Source organism: Hordeum vulgare, chromosome 5H (genome assembly GCF_904849725.1).
Source record: "Hordeum vulgare subsp. vulgare chromosome 5H, MorexV3_pseudomolecules_assembly, whole genome shotgun sequence".
Lineage (NCBI taxonomy): Eukaryota > Viridiplantae > Streptophyta > Magnoliopsida > Poales > Poaceae > Hordeum > Hordeum vulgare.
In genome coordinates, this window is record NC_058522.1 from 46,879,735 (window position 1) to 46,899,711 (window position 19,977).

The 19,977-nt window shown below is 42.1% G+C and overlaps 1 protein-coding gene across 1 annotated transcript; it reads left to right on the top strand.

Annotated features, from left to right (window-relative positions):
• Window positions 1-865: 865 nt before the first annotated feature.
• On the top strand, window positions 866-2,408 carry LOC123396516 (aspartyl protease family protein At5g10770-like). The gene is given in 2 exon segments (XM_045091432.1): window positions 866-914; window positions 1,213-2,408. Coding segments are annotated over 2 exon segments (1,245 nt in total).
• The last annotated feature ends 17,569 nt before the right edge of the window (window positions 2,409-19,977 follow it).

Below are 19,977 nucleotides of genomic sequence, written 5' to 3' on the forward strand. Positions count from 1 at the left end.
TAGAGAAAAATATATTACCATCTGGAATGCCAAATTAGTCTTGGGTGATTCTTTATGAAATATACTTTCGTACAATGTGTAATCCATGCAGTGGACTTTAGCATTTTTTTTGCTATAGAGTTGGTCAAACTTAAGCAAGTTTGCCTTAGGGTAAATCTAGAACTTCAATTATTTTGGAATGGATGTAGTTGTGATTATAGAATGAATCTACTGAGTTAATATAATGACCCATCTAACTAACAAATCTGAGCTAATTTGCACCCATATCCACTGATCTAAGTAATCTCTTGGAAGGAAAACGAACAACGAAGATGCACCTTTTATGTTTCAGGTTTAGGATGTAGCAGGCAGCCACCTCTGTAGAATAACACAACCAAGCTATATCCTGTATAAAGAAATCATTATCATGTACTGCCTCTGTTTTAAATATAAGACATTTTCGCAGTTTAATTGAACTATCAACATGTCTTGCATTTAGGAACAGAGGGCGTACAAACTAAATATATAAAACAGATGTCGGTCAAAGTTTGGCTTGAGTAGGGCTGTGAGGACTGCCGGTTGTTTAGGTATGTACAAAGTGTAGGATATCTCAGCACGGTCGTCAGTTTTGACATAACTTGCTGCTTTGACCTTTCTTCCTCTTCATAAAAATGATGTGCATCTCCATTTGTATTTTAGAAATGTTTCAATTCGCGTAACCAAACTTAGCCTATTCTTGTCTCAGTTAATATATATATCTAGGTGCCAACACAAATGTATTATTGTTATACTTTCGGAGGTAGTATTACCAGAAGTGATGAAGTTCTAAAACATCTTGTGATGGAATACAGAATGTAGTGTATGAGCAAGATTATGGAAATATTTGATGATTTTAGAATAAGTAATCAACTAGTCAAGTTTAGGAGTGCTTGTCGGTAAGTAGGTCTGCCTGCACACTTTGAATTAGCTATGGTGCGGTGATTAATCATACAATCACCAAATTTTCCCATCATTTTCCATATTTAACTGTCCTTGAACCAAAACAAAGGACTTTTTCACAAAAATGACCAAATAAATTATCCATGTGTAAATTCTTGAGTGCAAGCGTAACATTGTGTTGATCTGCAGTTCCTCAAAGCAAAGTATTAGCTCAATGATGTGGCTTGCAATGGGAGGGAAATAATAGCCACAGTGAATTGTATTTAATCCTTCTCCAATTAATTATGGTAGCAGATCTTGGTCAGAACGGTGATGGTGCCTTTCAGTTCCCAGTGTTCCACGAGAAGCATCCATGCATACAAGCATCAATACAAATAGCAAATGTACAGGAAACATGGTATTCCTTTGAGGACAACAAAATCCATAAAGATCGCTTCCTCATGGCCATCGGTTTGGGCACTCCGGCCATTCTGAATCTCGTCACCATTGACACCGGCTCGACACTTTCCTGGGTTCAGTGCCAACCTTGTCCGATAAAATGCCATGATCAAGCTGAAGAGGCCGGACGGAAATTTGACCCCCTTCAGTCCTCAACATACCAAACCATCGGCTGCTCAACTGAGGACTGTGGTCATGTGCACGAAACACTTGGTATTCCCTTTGGCTGCAACGAGGAGCAAAATAGCTGCCTTTACAGCTTGAGGTATGGATCAGAAGAGTACACAGCCGGCAGCTTGGTCAAGGACAAGCTCACTCTAGGAAACAACTTCAGCGTTGATGGTTTCATGTTTGGCTGCAGTGGAGATGACAGGTACTATGCAGGTGATGCGGGCATTGTTGGATTTGGGGGTGCAAGCTACTCCTTCTTTCGTCAGGTAGTTCGTCATACCAACTACACTGCGTTTTCTCACTGCTTTCCTGGTAGTCATACAAATGGAGGGTTTCTATCCATTGGGCCGTATGATCGGTACAATTTACAGTTCATTCCATTGATTGAATATGGCTCGCATGGAGATAATCCGGTGTATGCTCTTCAGCAGCTTGACATGACGGTCAACGGGATACGGCTCCAAGTCGACCCGTCAATCTACGCAACTCGAATGACAATACTGGATACTGGTACAATCGACACCTTCATTCTGTCCCCGGTGTTTCGTGCGTTTGATAAGGCGGTCACAGCGGCAATGCTAGCCAAGGGATATACCCGACAAACAGCTGGGAGGAATAAAATCTGTTTTACATCCACTAGGGATTCAGTGAACTGGCACGACATGCCAACGGTGGAGATGAAATTTGTAAGGTCTACCTTGAAGCTCCCGTCAGAGAATGTGTTCTATCGAGTGTCAGCAGATAAAATTTGCTCCACGTTTCAGCCAGATGTTGCTGGACTGACAGGGGTTCCAATCCTAGGGAACAGGGCAACAAGATCATTCAGGGTCGTCTATGATATCCAAGCCAGCAAGTTTGGATTTCAAGCTGGTGCATGTTGACACAGATACATGCCTATACCTTAGCTTCGGAGGAGACCAGACTGATGAAGGTCCTCAGTATTGAATATTGATTGGTGTTGGTATTGGATTAAAAACAGTGCTTCTCTTTTTCAGATTAACAGTGCTTCTCGTTTTTAGATTAACTGTGCTTCTCTAATCTAGAGCAATCGCGTATGTGTCAAGTTTATGTTGTGTACCATTTGAGATTAACAGTGCTTCTCTAATCTAGAGCAATCGTGTATGTGTCAAGTTTATGTTGTGTACCATTTCAGATTAACAGTGCTTCTCTAATCTAGAGCAATCGTGTATGTGTCAAGTGTATGTTGTGTACCATTTCAGATTAACAGTGCTTCTCTAATCTAGAGCAACCGTGTATGTGTCAAGTTTATGTTGTGTACCGTTTGAGATTAACAGTGCTTCTCTAATCTAGAGCAACCGTGTATGTGTCAAGTTTATGTTGTGTACCATTTCAGATTAATAGTGCTTCTCTAATCTAGAGCAATCGTGTATGTGTCAAGTTTATGTCGCATTCACCGTCTCCATCTGCTTTTTTTCCAAAAAAACATTAAATTTCTCATTAGACAACGTATCTTATAACCACTGCCAGGGTAAAAAAATGGAGGAAGAAAAAGTTATTAATTGCGAAGCTAAAAATTGCTCAGTTCCTAGATTACAAGAAGAGTTTAGTTGACATGCTAAAATGTGCCTAGTTTCCAGATTAGAGGTGTTTACTTACCATGCAAATGCTTAGTCTCCAAACTACCGGTGCTTAGTTGTCATGCTAAAATAATGCTTAAAAGTACTTAGTTGCCATGCTAAAAGAACACTTAATTTCCAGCTTAAAAGGTTCGTAGTTGCCAAGCTAGAAAAAACACGTAGTTTTCAGATTAAAAGGTTCTTAGTTGCCATGCTAGAAAAAACACGTAGTTTCCAGCTTAAAAAGGTTCTTAGTTTCCATGGTAAAAAAGAAACCTAGGTTTCAGATTAAAAAGAAATCAGTTGCCATGATAAAAAGAAACCTACTTTCCAGATTAAAAAGTTCTTAATTGCCATGTAGAAAATAGCTTGTTTCCAGATTAAAGAGTTCTTAGTTGCCAAAAATACCTAGTTTCCAGATTAAAAAGTTTTTAGTTGCCATGCTAGAAAAATACTTAGTTTCCAGGTGAAAGAGTTCTTAGTTGTCATGCTGGAAATATACCTAGTTTTCAGATTAAAAAGTTCTCAGTTTCCATTCGTATGTAAAAAAATGCTTACTTGCTGGGTTAATTGATATGCTGGGAATGCTTAGTTTACATACTAAAAACGCTTAGTGCCAAGACTACCAAGTACGTACTTGCGAAAAAAAGAAAAATCTAGGTATATGCATCAGAAACACAAATGGAGCGGTGAGAAAAAAAGTCAGCATGAATAAGAGGACGCAAGCTGAATCCATGAATTAGACACACATGACACAACATTGAGATAGTGAGATGCAAAAATAGTCATCATAACCCGTGGGTGTTGCATGCTGTCCGACACATGCCCTTCCCCATTCTCTCAATCCTATTCCTATCCTACCCGACCACCTCTTCCTTATTGCTCCGCTAGCGTGGCTCTTGCCCTTGATGCCCAGGACCAGATCCCATGCCCTCTCGGCCCCTGATGGAATGGGGATTTGGCTGAGAGAAGCAAGCATGGGAGGAAGGAGAGAGACGAGAGGCAGCGAAGGAGATGTGGTCAACAACGACTCAATGCGGATCGGGTGGGGGCATTAGTATAAAAAGGTCCATTTGTCCCGGTTTCAGAGGTCCATTAGCCCCGGTTCTAGAACCCGGACTAAATGATCGAGACTAAAGACCCAAACCTTTAGTCCCGGTTGGCTTATGAACCGGTCCCAAAGGAGCTCCACGTGGGCGCTGCGGGGAGCCCAGTTAGGAGGAACTTTAGTCCCGCCACGCGTCAGCATCTGGCCGGAGCTGAGTTTTTTTTGAATGGGGGGTTGGGGGTTTTGGAGGGTTAATTTAGTGGTTTCATATTGTGTTAAGTAGCTAATAGAGAGAAGCGTCCTCTCTTTCTCCGTGCTTGGTCGACGCTAGCTACTATACATATAGAAAGAACTTCATGGTAGCTAATAAGAAAATGAAGAAAACCATTTACAATCCCTAACATATATATACAATATAACATCTTTTACAATCCCTAACATCATCTTATTAAGATCCAATCACAAATCCACATGGTATTCTCCGTCTTGAGGTATGACATGGTCAAGAAAGAATCCCGTCAATTCCTCTTGAATTGCTCGTATGCAATCATACGGTAGGAGTTCATCCCGCATCTGGTAGATCTAATTTAAAGAAGGGGCGTCAATACATGCATATATATGAATAAAAATCAACACAATTGATGGTAATATATAAAATAAAACTGTGAATATTATTTACGTACTTTAAATAGTTCCTTAGAGAAGCCCCGCTCACAGGTCGAGTGGCGAATGAACTCGCATACGCAGTATGCACATAAAACAGTCCCTTCTACCTGGTACATGCACTTTACGATAATAGAGTTCAATCAAACTGATAAGCAAGCATGGTAATGATATATTGATGAAAATTTGGATCAATTAGAGATGTGCGGAACTATCTAGTACTACTTACGTTGGGGTGCGTAAATCGCAACTATTTGTTTAGACCGGGAACCTTATTGGCGAACTTCTTTCAAACCCTGCCACGCAAAAAAAATGATTACTTGATATCAGCCCATGAACGAAATTTGCATGCCGATATGGTCCCGGTATTGACTGGACTTACTTCTTGAGCATTGCAGACATGTATACATAATCCTCTTCGGCTTTACGTCTTGAGTCTAAGACATTTACTAATGCCCTGCCAACGTCAATGGATAGTAGAATAAAGTGGTATCTGCACACGCATATATAACTCATCAATTACATTACTTAACCTCGAGTAAGCGAAACCGAGTATACAGAGAAGACAGCAACACTCACTTGAAGTTGTAAGGAAAGATTATTTCTCTTTTGTTTTGATGTATAAGGAACGAGTTTAGCAAGTTCTCATCGATCTCTTTGATTGAGTTTCGTACCGTCAATTCATTTATGACATCTGGGCTAATGAACCCAACGTCGACGATTCCTGCTTTTTTTGATTCGACGATCTTCAATCTACATAATATATATAGTGAGGATAATTATATATACATGCAATGAATGAGCTGAGCTACAGACTTACAGGAAGTAGAAAGTCATGAGTTGTTTGTCGAGGGCTAGTTGATTGTATAACTGAAAAACTACTCAAATTGAATAGGAATCACGGGAAGTCCAATGAATTCGTGCTCTGGTTTCACTGCCACATACATAGCGTCTATCTCAGACTCCCTGCAGGTTTTCATGTACAACTCATGCAATTTGTGCATCATCGTTGTTAGATGAGGATGACGAGGTTTGACGAGAGGCTTCCCGCGCACGTATTATATTGTTCTTTTGTTACCTCATCCCCCAAGTAATCATCAGGATTGGTATCGGGCACAATCCCCGGATGATTAGCAACGATGATATCACTAGACACCTTGAGCGGGGGGCGATTGCTTCTCCTCTTGGACGAGCTGGGGAATTGTTTTCCCACTTCTCCTTGCATCACTGGAACTAGTTCCCGACCACCGCGCTTGTGCATATGTCTTTTTAAGAATGCGGTCATAGTTGGAATCCGGCGGAGGCGGTGGTGGTCGCTTCAGTTGATTGATAGTGCGCTCCACTTTCATCGGATCTAGCTTCTCCTTTTGAGGTGGAGTTTTCTTTGCAAAAAGGGCCCTCAATTCGGCACGACATATGTCCTCGTTTTCCTGCTTGGTCCTCTCATATGGTAACTTTTCCAAAGGCTTGAGAGATGGACCATATTTCCCGTCTCTGCTTGTACTGCTAGTCGCCGGAGAGAAGGAGGCGTATCTCTTCCTCTTGAGAGAAGGAGGCGGACTGCTCTAGCGCGCCGGAGGAGTCGGAGCGGCGGTGTTTGTCTTCCGACGTTGCCAACGAGGCGAAGGAGGAGGCGGATTGCTCTGACGCGCCGGATTAGGCGACAGGAGCATGATTCCTCGCTAGATGCGCCCCCCAGAAGTTAGCCCCTCCCAGTGCCAGCCCGGCGAAGCCCAGTCCCACACATGCTGGCGCCTATCAAGCAGGTGGTCACCACCGAGTCGACGACGAGGATGCGGGATGGGCATCGTCGACGTCGAGAACAATTTCTACAACTATTTAAAGCCCTACTATTTAAAGAATAAATCTGGAATTAATATATGTCATTGATGATTTGTTTGCAAATTCCAATTTATAGGTAGCAATGGGCAGGAATAGAGAAACAAATTTGCAAAAGCTTTGACTCATCTTTTACCGCAAAAAAAGAAATCTAAAGCTAAAACTAAAATACATCTAAAACTAAAATACATCTAAAACTAAATTTGCAAAAGCTTTGACTCATCCAATTTAATATGAAATCTAAAACTAAGATACATCTAAAACTAGCAATTTAATTAGGTAGCGGAGGAGCTCACCGGGGCCGATGGGCTCGGGGCGGCGACGACGACGGGCTCGGGGGGTGGCGACGACAATGACGGGCTCGGGGGTGACGACGACGGGCTCGGGGCGACAGTGACGGGCTCGGGGGCGACGACGACGGGCTCGGGGAGGTGACAGCGATGTGCTCGGGGACGGCGGTGACGACGACGGGCTCGGGGATGGCGGCGATGAGGAGGAGGACTGGATCGGGGCGGCGACGGTGATGACTCAGGGGCGGCGGCGATGACGAGGAGGAGGACGGGCTCGGGGCAGCGGCGATGACGAGGACGACGACGGGCTCGGGACGGCGACGACAACGAGGAGGACGGGCTCGCGGCAAATGGGACAGTTTGGGGGAAATTTCGACAATTCCCGCCTATATGCGAAAACCTTTGGTCCCGGTTGGAAGCACAAACCGGGACCAATTCAACCCTTTCGTCCGAGTTGGTGCCGCAAACCGGGACTAAAATGTCAATTTTCAACAGCCCAAAGGGCGGGAAGAAGAGACCTTTAGTCCCGGTTGGTGCCACCGACCAACACAAAAGACTTTCGTGTCGGTTGGTGGCACCAACCGGGACTAAAGGCTTGTGCCTGTCACAGTCGCGGTGCGGTTGGATGTTTAGTCCCACCTCGCTAGCCGAGAGAGCCCGGGGGTGGTTTATAAGCGCTGGTGCGCAGACCCTGTCAAGCTCCTCTCAACTGCAGGCTTCCGGGCCTAATTTGTCACTGTCTTTGGGCCTATTGGGCCTTCTGCGGGCCTGAATCCTAGCCCAACTCTGTGGTTGGGTTTCTAGTCGTATTCAGGCCGTGGTGGCCTAGTAGGTGGCATTTTTCAAAAAAAAAACTAGCTTTTTTGTTTCGCTTTTTTACTTTATTTATTTTATTTTGTGAATAACTTTACTAAAAAAATATTTTTGAGTGATTATTTTTCATGCTATTTAATATTACTGTGTTTTACCATTATATTCAATTTGTAGGTTTTAGGTTATTTTAAATGACTGTTTTAATCAAAAACAGATCTGTTACGAAAGGGATTTCATTTTTTAAACTTATTTAAACTCAACATTTTGTGTGTGTTCAAAATGCACCATTCAAGGCCGCATCATTAATTTTCAACACTTTCTGAGTTTATTTGGTATTTTTCATGCATTTACTCATTTTTTGAGCTAAATGAACCAGAAATTGAAAAACACTACAAATGAACTTTGAATAAGTTGAAACTTGGCATGGTATCATCATTTCACCCACATAGTATGTGCTAAAAATTTGAGAGGGTTGTGGGAAAAAATGGATGCACTTCGTGTACAAATCGGATAATCTCTTTCGAAGTATCAGGATTTCTTACGAAAACTCATCTGTTACAAAAGGGATTTCATTTTTTTGAACTTATTTGAACTCAAGACTTTTTGTGTGTTCAAAATGCACCATTCAAGATCACATCATCAATTTTCAATACTTTCTGAGTTCATTTGGTGTTTTTCATACATTTAGTGTTTTTTAAGCTAAATGACCCAAAAATTGAAAAGCACTACAAATGAACTCTAAATAGGTTGAAAGTTGGCATGGTATCATTAGTTCACCCACATAGCATGTGCTAAAAAGTTGAGAGGGTTGCGGCAAAAAACTAAATGCACTTCGTGTATGTATATGTGGTCGAAATGCATGATACCATGAAAAGTAGCAAATGAAGTTAGAAAGGGCTAAACCATTCAAATTTGGAAACTATAATGCCACAAACAGAAACTAGACATATATAAATTGGTCCAAGCAGTACATAATAATACTCGTCCAAGCAGTACATAATAATAGCTAACACACATATATATACAAGTGTTCGCCGTTGTGAACACTACTCGTCTGAATCAGAATGTCCCCAACCTGGTGTGAGGTGACGTTGGCCATAGTTGATGATTCGAATCTTGCGGCACAACTCGTATGAAACGTACGCACCTTTTGTTGCATACTCAATGTTGATAGGGTCAAGTGGGGTCCTCTCCCAATGTCTGTGCTGAGACCTTGGGAATTTGGTCTTCATATCAGCGTACTCCTCGTCGATCAAGGCGACTGCCATATGAGCCAGCAAAGTCCTATCATGTCGAAGCCTGAATTTCTCATGGAGATCAATGTGTCAGTCAGCTGGTATCTCAATACCGAAGATGTGCCTCATCTTTAGCTTCTCATTCCTTATGTAAACGCTAACAAAACTTATGCCGCTACGAAGGGAGTCCATGAGTTCTGGACAATGCTTGTCACTACTGCAACAATAACAAATTAAAATGCAACAAATGTTACATACTGCTGCAACAAGGAAAATGTTTCACTACAACTAAAGAGAAATTTATCTTTAGGATTCAAATGGAACATATTGCTATCCTATGCAATTTTCATATCCTATGAATTAATCAAGAAATCGTAAATTAACTATGACATATATATATTCTCCCACGGTTTTGCAAATATGCAACAAGGAAAATTGTTTCACTACAAGTAAAGAGAAATTGATCTTTATAGGATTCCAATGGACGGTATTGCTATCCTATGCAATTTTCATATCATATTAATTGATCAAGAAACCCTCAATTGACTATCCAATGGAACATATATAGAAACTGTATATTGCTATCCAATGAAACCTAGAGAGAACACTATATGCGATTTTCATAACCTTGGATCAAAGAACGCCGCGGAAAATTGTTTCACTACAACTAAAGAGAAATTGATCTTTATAGGATTACAATGGAAGATATTGCTATCCTATGCAATTTTAATATCTATGAATTGATCAAGAAACCCTCAATTAACTATCCAATGGAACATATATAGAAACTGCATATTGCTATCCAATGGAACCTAGAGATAACACTATATGCAATTTTCATAACCTTGGATCAAAGAACGCCGCGGAAAATTGTTTCACTACAATTAAAGAGAAATTGATCTTTATAGGATTCCAATGGAACATATTGCTATCCTATGTAATTTTCATATCCTATGAATTGAACAAGAAACCCTCAATTAACTATCCAATGGAACATATAGAGAAACTGCATATTGCTATCCAATGGAACCTAAAGAGACCACTATATGCAATTTTCATAACCTTGGATCAAAGAACGCCGCGGAAAATTGTTTCACTACAACTAAAGAGAAATTGATCTTTATAGGATTCCAATGGAACATATTGCTATCGTATGCAATTTTCATATCCTATGAATTGATCAAGAAACCCTCCATTAACTATCCAATGGAACATATATAGAAAACTGCATATTACTATCCAATGGAACCTAGACAGATAGTTATATGCAATTTTCATAACCTTGGATCAAAGAAAGCCTCAAAACATACCTCGCCCATTGGAAGATCAAGACATGAAGTTTGAAACATAGTTGGATGACGACAACACCTAGTTGATCGGTCGTGTACTCCAGATCAAGCCCCAAGAATTGCTCATGCTCCACCGCGGCGTCAACCCATCCCATCAACTGTCTAAGAAAATGCGGCACCTCCCTGCTATCGTTCGTGTACACGACATCGAGTTTGGTCTTGCCATGTGCGAGCACCTCTCCGAAGCGAGTTGGTATGGTGGAAGAAGAGAAGTGAAGAATAGAGGGGAAGAAGAAAGGAAGAAGAGAGGAGAGCGAGAGAGGAGTGAAACAGAGCATGACGAGAGACTCTGCTTCAGTTGTGCTTTTCATCGCTGGAAACGACATGGGAAGCAAACTGTTTGGGCCTTTAGTCCCGGGTTGAGCCACCAACCGGGACTAAAGGGTGATACTAACGGTTGCCACCACCACTTAGTCCCGGTTTGATCCACTAACCGGGACTAAAGGGGGATACGAACGGTCCACCTAGTCCCGATTTGATCCACCAACCGGGACTAAAGGGGGATACGAACGGTTCCGACCTATTGGTCCCGGTTCGTGTATGAAACCAAGACCAAAGGGGTGACACGAACCGGGACCAATGGCCCACGATGTCCGGCCGGCGCCCTGGCCTCACAAACCGGGACCAATGACACCATAGGTCCCGGTTCGCGGGGAACCGGGACTAATGGGATTGCACGCCCTGGACCATAGCACGATCTGGAAAGCGATGGAAGAAATAAAGAAATGTGCAGATGACTAATCATTCCCTAGCGGTTGAACGGACGCTACGAGCGTACCGTAAGACACGCGTGCGCACGTTCCTACTTAATTTTTCCCTTGAATATGTAGTTTGACCGGTGGGGTAGATGATAGAGTGTGTTTTATTTGTATATATAATGCGGTTATTTGGTGGGCCTTTCGTGGTGTGATTATGTATTATCTGGTAACCAAGCTATATTTATGTAGAGAACTTTTCGCGTCGGAGGCTGCATGTACTATATTGGTGCTTCAATATCGCATGGTAACAGTTTTTTTATAGGTGATGGGAGGGTGCCGAGATTGGTATGTTTTTATAGACAGGTTGTTGTCGATTGATTTAAAAATCGTTAGACCGGTCAAAATCATTAAATTAGTCTTTCAACCTGCTACCGCAGTTTAGGTTCCTTTAATGTGCATACTTGCATGCCTGCATTTTACAGATTATATAACCTTTTTATTTCATTTTCTGTTGCTTCTTTCAGTATTGTCATTGTCACATAAATTACCTCGAGATAGAGGCATGGTGTGTTTAAAATGATTACATTATCTTTCTCTAACCTGATGGTGTTAGAAATATCTTAGCAGTTGCGCAGGATTAGCTTAGCCTTTTTTGGATTTGTTTCTCATACTAGTTTTGATTTATTGTAAGTGTGGTGGTCGGCTATTCATACTTGTTGTTATCGAAGTTGGATATGTTTTAAAGTGTCTAATTGTGTTTTTTGGTTTTATGTACTTCAATGTATCAACATGTCGTTGAATAAAATGAATAAACAAATAAAATAAATGTTGAGACTCCGAGCCATCTACAAAGTTTTGGTCAGGGAGAAGGAATATCCATTTGGTTTGTTCCCGTACTGTTGTAATCAGACCAGAGTATTTTGAAATTTCTACATGTTGCGCGATATGTGTTAAATAATCAATAATGAAATGATGATTCTTCAAACTATGGTATCTTTTTGAGAGGCCCTCTATATCCTGCCCGCTCAGTTGCTGCATGAATCCTCCTAGCTCAGCAAAGCCTCAAAACCTTGATCCTTCTAAATTTCAGCGACCTAAATGATTATTTTGAAACACTCAAAGCTAAGGGAATTTGGTGGAAGTTCCAAAAATAATTACAATGTATATTCGCTGGTGAAGAAACCTGATGAGTCACTAGCACATTCTTTTTTAAGGAAAGATACGATCCTATCATCGGTTAGGGATTCAGCTATTTATGCACTGATAGCAGGTTGGAAAGACCATCATTTACTTGGCTATCAGAGGTGCGTAGAGTTGTAACATTAGGATGTTTGGCGATCGTTAGCAGATTGAGGCAACACTTTGTACCTTCAATTAGATTGATGTCCTAAATTTTCTTCCATATCTTCAATTCTTCTATAAATATTGGAAGATGTTGCAGCACGTGTATTTACATCTTCAAGCAAGTTCGAGCCTATTAGGTTCAAGAAGCAACCATCATATAAATTTATTAAAAAACACTTACTCAGTTAAGATCCATATTTCATTTAGTCATGTAAATTTAAGTTTTATGCTTCTTGGTGCTCTATATTATGAAAATATGCACTGGACTGTTGGAGAAGTGGATCGACACATAATCATGTATTGTTATGGTCTTTATAATTAACACTTTATAATAAAATTCACAAAAAATATGGTCAGTCATAACTAACATCTTACACTACAAATGCACTTGAAGTTATACTACAACTCAATGTTATTTAATATAAATTCTAACATTATCATACTACCTCTGTCACGGTTTAGAAGGCACGGTTAAATTTACATGCATTTTCACAATAGACAAAGTTTAAGGACGCATTTACTCCTAGCAGCTAATTAGTACTCCCTTGTACTACTTCTATATGCATGAGTATTGTGAATGCTATTTTTTAACCTATTTCACAACCAATCAATAACTATCTAGGTCCTAGAGAAGTTTCATGCACGCCTTCTAAACCTTGACCGAGGAAGTACAACATTTTAAGTGGATGGATGCGGCAACCCGCGTCATTAATGATCTAGTACTTTACTATGTTTTTACCCTGTTGGGTAGCTATTTTTAGGAAATCCCTTAGAAATGCCTTTGGGCCGCTTTCTGGTATTCTGGATATTTTTTTAATACTTTTTCCTGTAGAATACGCAATCTCGGGTCCGTTAAGACCAACGTTTTCGATCCACATGCGTCAATCAGGCCTAACCGGAGAGTGACACTCACTTATGAGAGGCCTTGACTCCTTTTTTTTTCCAAAAGACTAGCATGTTAGGAAGGGACACCTCCATCATTATAAGTCGTGGTATGTCTCCTTCCACAACCGATGTGGGACTAAACCCAAAGATCTCTCCCTCACACATCGATCATCATGGACCTGCTAACGCCAGCATTTCTAGCCCATCAACCATGACCGACCACCCATGAGTCGACTGAGATTTATTCTGGGCACCTTGTTAGCAATCCCGGGTCCGCTAACACCAATGTTTTTACCCACATGCGTTAATCAGACCCAACCAGAAAGCAGCACCAACTTATGAGAGGCCTTGTGCCCTCTCCCCCTAAAAGACTAGCCTGTTAGGAGGGGACACTCCCATCCTTATAAGTCGTGTTATGTCTCCTTTCAACGACCGATGTGGGATTAAACTCAACAGCAGACGGGCCATAATTCATATCGGCATTTACATTCAACTTTGAGTCCAAGGCCGCAGGGACGACGAGCCACCGAAGGGTTTGCAGCATGAGACAGTGATCATTGTGTTCAATGAGGTCACAGTCATGCGCCTTGAGCCACCATCCCCGGTAGATCAAAGCGTCATTTACGTAGACGCAATGGATTCCCGACCGTGAGGCCAACTCATGGTACGTTATGGTCGAACTCCAACGCACGACCCCAAATGGTCCGCCCGCGTCCATTTGGGGCAAAACGGACAGAACAGACCGCCAACGTGCGGAAGCAAATGGACCAATGTCCGTTTTTGGTCCGCTTTCGTCCCATTCCCGACCCAACTTTGGGATGCGTTTGTGGCCAAACAGACACGCGCGGACGGGCGGTATGTGCGCCCTTGTCCTTCCCCTGGCCCGACCATCGGGGACACAACTATTTCCCCTAACCCTGCCCTTTCCCTCCGCCCTTCGCCCACCACCCCCGCATCGTCGCCTCCACCCCCAATTACGGGTGCATCGCCTTCCATTGAGGTCGTCCGCCCCACAACCACGTCATTTTCATACAAGGTCAATGCCCGTGTTTCAATAGAGACTTTTGTCGGCGTTCATGGTTCCTTGCTGCCGGTGGGAGAGAAGCTACATCCGCCACCAACGAACGTCGACCCAAACAATTTTGAACAACCGATACAGTGTCGCAGGGCGCACGCCCACCAACACCAACCTCGCTTCGTGAAACGGACTTGCTCTTCTCGGCCACGTCTCCACCACGATTGCAAGGTGTTCGATAATTTTCTCACAAGGTATTACGGATAGCAGCGATGAGTTTTTCTTTCACAACTTCATTTGTTCATCGAATGATTCGTCCTTAGATGATGAAGAGCTTGTGGCGGATCCATTGGTCATCCACGACCACATTAGTAGGATGCGGCCTCGGTTTAGGGGATCAATCACCGGCCATGGTTGGCCTTGAACTGCAATAGGAAGAAAGGTCGCACACTTCTCTATGTCGACTACTTTGAGAATAACACACTTTTCAAAGCACACAAATTCCGCCGCCACTTCCATATGTCAAGACATGTGTTCAATCGTATTCAGGAGGGAGTGGTAGCATATGACTCATACTTTGAGTGCAAGGAGGATGCCCTTGTCAAGCTTGGATTCTCTTCTTATCAAAAGTGCACTGCGGCTATTCGCATGCTTGCATATGGAGTTCCTGGCGTTCTTGTGGATGAGTACGTCCGTATAAGTGGGTCCACATGTCTCCAATCAATGTACATTTTCTACAAGGCCGTGGTGGCTGTGTTAGGCCCTGAGTATCTGGGAGAGCCAAATGTCCCTGATACCGAGAGTTTGTTGGCGATCAATGCCAAGAGGGGCATTCCGGGCATGTTTGGTAGTATCAATTGTATGCATGGGAAGTGAAAGAATTGTCCATTTACTTGGCAAGGACGATACAAGGGGCATGTGAAAGGTGCCACTCTCATACTAAAGTGATGGCTTCATAAGATCTGTGGACATAGCATTCTTTCTTCGGCATGGTTGATTCTCACAATGATATCAGTATTCATCAACGTTCTCCAGTATTTGCAAGGCTTGCACAAGGCCACTTCCCAGAGGTCAACTTTAAGATCAATGGCCACCAGTACAACAATGAATATTACCTAGTTGATGGTATCTATCCTCAGTGGTCCACTCTTGTGAAGACCATACTGCTACTTCTCAAACAACAGCGCCAGAAATTGACACGTTGACGGAGATTGGGCTTGCGTTGGTTTTTCCCTTGAAGAGGAAAGGATGATGCAACACAGGAGCAGTAAGTATTTCCCTTAGTTTGAGAACCAAGGTATCAATCCAGAAGGAGGGTCTCGTCAAGTCCAGAGTGCCTGCGCAAACACAAACAAGCTTGCAGCCAACGCTTCAAAGGGGTTGTCAATCCCTTCAAGATTGTTTGCAAAGTGAGATCGGAAGGCGGAAAGTGCAACGAAGTAAAAAGTGTAAGGCTGAAAATATGGTGTGGAGTAGACCCTGGGGGGCATAGTGTTCACTAGAGGCTTCTCTCAAAATAGCAAGTATTACGGTGGGTGAACAAATTACTGTCGAGCAATTGATAGAACCGCGCAAAGTCATGACGATATCTAAGGCAATGATCTAGCATATAGGCATCACGTCCGAGACAAGTGGACCGATATTTTCTGCATCTACTACTATTACTCCACACATCGACCGCTATCCAGCATGCATCTAGTGTATTGAGTTCATGACGAACAAAGTAACACTTTAAGCAAGATGACGTCATGTAGAGGGATAATCTCAAACCAATGATGAAAACCCCATCTTTTTACCCTTGATGGCAACAACACGATACGTGCCTCGCTACCCCTTCTGTCACTGGGTGAGGTCACCGCACGGTATGAACCCAAAACCAAGCACTTCTCCCATTGCAAGAATCATAGATTTAGCTGGCCAAACAAAACCCACAACTCGAAGAGAATTACAAGGATATGAAATCATGCATAAGAGAGATCAGAATAAACTCAAATAAGATTCATAGATACTTTGATCATAAATCTACAATTCATCGGATCTCGACAACCACACCGCAAAAGAAGATTACATCGGATAGATCTCCATGAAGATCATGGAGAACTTTGTATTGAAGATCCAAGAGAGAGAAAAAGCCATCTAGTTACTAGCTATGGACCCGTAGGTCTATGGTGAACTACTCACGCATCATCGGAGAGGTCATGGTGTTGATGAAGAAGCCCTCCGTGTCTGAATCCCCCCTCCGGCAGGACACTAGAACGTTCCCCAGATGGGATCTTGCGGAGACAGAAGCTTGTGGCGGCGGAAAAGTGATTGCGATCGTCCTCCGATTTTTTTGGGAATATTTGGGAATATATAGGCGCAAGATCTAGGTCAGGGGACCTCCAGGGGGCCCACAAGCCTGCATGGCACGCCCCCTGGCGACGGGGTGGGGGCTTGTGGGGCCCCTGGGGCTCTTCTGGCTTGGCTCCCAAGTCCCCCGATCTTCTTCCGTTCCAGAAAAAATCTTTTCGGGGATTTTCTTCCGTTTGGACTCTGTTTCAAAATCTCCTCTGAAAGGGGTCAAAAACATGGAAAAAACAGGAACTGGCACTTGGCACTGAATTAATAAGTTAGTCCCAGAAAATAAATAAAAGGCATGCAAAACATCCAAAGTTTGACAAGATAATAGCATGAAACCATAAAAAATTATAGATACGTTGGAGACGTATCAAGCATCCCAAGCTTAACTCCTGCTCGTCCTCGAGTAGGGAAGTGAAAAAGAATAAATGTTTGATGTGGAATGCTACCTAGCATAGTTGTCCTTTGCAACTTCTTTCACGTGGCATGAATGTTCAGATCCGTAAGATTCAAAACAATAGTTTGCTATTGACATGAAAACAATAATACTTCAAGCAAACTAGCAAAGTAATAATGAACTTCCGAAATAACAAGGCCAAAAAAAGTTATCCCTACATAATCATATAATCTGGCTATGCTCCATCATCCTCACACAACTAATGTAAATCATGCACAACCCCGGAATTGGCCAAGTAATTGTTTTGGCACTCTTACTTTCTCAAAAATTTTATAACTATCACGCAATACATGAGCGCGAACCATGGATATAGCACTATAGGTGGAATAGAGTGTGGTCGTGGTTGTGAGACAAAAAGGAGGAGATGGTCACACTGACTCGGCATATCAATAGGTTATGGAGATGCCCATTAATAGATATCAATGTGAATGAGTAGGGATTGCCATACAAGAGATGCACTAGAGCTATAAGTATGTCAAAGCTCAAGAGGAAAACTAGTGGGTGTGCATCCAACTTGCTTGCTCACGAAGACCTAGGGAAATTTTGAGGAAGCCCATCATTGGAATATACAAGCCAAGTTATAAAACGAAGATTCCCACTAGCATATGGTAGTGACAAAGCAAGAAGCTCTCAATCAGGAAGAACATGGTGCTAACATGAAGCACAAGTGTGGAAAAAGATAGTAGCATTGTCCCTTCTCTCTTTTCTCTCATTTCTTTTTTTTATTTGGGCTCTTAGGCCTCTTTTTTCTCTTTTTTTGTTTTTGGGCTCTTTGGCCTCTTTTTTTTTATTTCCTCACATGGGACAATGCTCTAATAATGATGAGCATCACACTTTTTAGTTACTCAAAGCTCAAAGATCACAATGATGATGACTCCATAGGAAATGCCTCCAGCAGTGTAGTGGGATGTGCAACGATCTAGTATGATCATGCAATGGCAATATGAGAGTGACGGTACAATTCATGAGACGGAATGGTGGGAGTTTCATGGCAATATATCTCAGAATGGCTATTAAAATGCCATAGTAGGTAGGTATGGTGGCTGTTTTGAGGAAGGAATTTGGTGGGTTTGTGCACCGACGAGAATTGCGCGGCGCTAGAGAGGCTAGCAATGGTGGAAGGTGAAAGTGCATCTATACCATGGACTCAACATTAGTCATAAAGAACTCACATACTTGTTGCAAACTTTTTTATTAGTAATCGAAACAAAGTGCTAAACGCATACTCCGAGGGGAAGGGTTGGTAGGTGTAAACCATCACGCGACCCCGACCTCAACACAAAGGATAACAATCAATAGATCAATTATGCTCCGACTTCCTAACATAGCGGTTCACCATACGTGCATGCTACGGGAATCACTAACTCCAACACAAGTATCTCTAGATTCACAATACCCTGATAACATAACTTTTAATATTACCGAATCCACGTCTCAAAACTAATTGAGAGGAATCAAAACTTCTCTTTCTACTCAATGCACATGAAGATGGAGGTTTTTGCATCCTCTTTGGGTACCTAGCACACGGGACTACTTTCGTAGCATAAGCCAACTACCAAATCACGCACCGTCGTGCTCTAAAGATATAAGTGAAGCACAAGAGCAAAAGTATCTAGCTCAAAAGATACAAGTGAAGCACAATGAGCATTCTAGCAAAATCACGATGAGTGCATGTATCTCTCTCTCAAAAAGGTGTCAAGCAAGGATGATTGTGACACAACAAAAAGAAAAGACTCCTAAGATACAAGACGTCCAAGCAAAACACATATCATGTGGTGAATAAATATAGCTCCAAGTAATGTTACCGATGGATTGAAGACGAAAGAGGGGATGCCTTCCCGGGGCATCCCCAAGCTTAGGCTTTTTGGTGTCCTTGAATTTGGCTTGGGGGGCCTTGGGCATCCCCAAGCTTGAGCTCTTTCCACTCCTTATCTCTTTGTCCATGAGAACGTCACCCAAAACTTGAAAACTTCACAACACAAAACTTAAACAGAAACTTGTGATAACATTAGTACAAGAAAACAAACTACCACTTCCTTTGGTACTGTAGCAACTTGAATTCCATCTATATTGATGATGGGCTACTGTATTCTCACTTTCCCATGGATAGTACCCCCCGATACTAACCATAGTTTCATCAAAACAAGCAACAAACTCAACAAAAACAGAATCTGTCAAAAAACAGACCAGTCTGTAGCAATTTGTATACTTCGTATACTTCTGGTACCTCAAAAAATCTGAAAAATTACGACGGTCTGGGGAAAAAGCATATCAATCAGCAGAAAAAAAGAATCAACTCAAAAGCTCTTTCTGAATAAAAACGAAAAATCATCTCGTGAGCGAAAAGTTTATGTCTTTTTCCAGCAGGATCAAACAACCATTACCAAGACTAGTCATAAAGGTTTTGCTTGGCTCAAACACAAAAAGAAACACAAAAAACACAATCACAACAGAATTGTGAAAGTGTGGACGCAACAAAACAGAAAGAAAAAGATAAATTCATTGGGTTGCCTCCCAACGAGCGCCATTGTTTAACGCCCTTAGCTAGGCATAGAAGCGATAGAATCACATATCGTCGTCTTTGGTGCTCAAACCATAAGTATCCCTCATCATGGATTCATAAGGCAATCTTATTTTCTTTCTAGGAAAGTGTTCCATGCCCTTCCTTAAAGGAAATTGAAATCTAATATTCCCTTCCTTCATATCGATGATAGCACTGATAGTCCTTAGGAAAGGTCTACCAAGAATAATAGGGCATGTAGGATTGCAATCAATGTCAAGCACAATGAAATCCACGGGTACATAGTTCCTATTTGCAATAATAAGAACATCATTGATCCTTCCCATGGGTTTCTTGATAGTAGAATCAGCAAGATGCAAATTAAGAGAACACTCTTCAA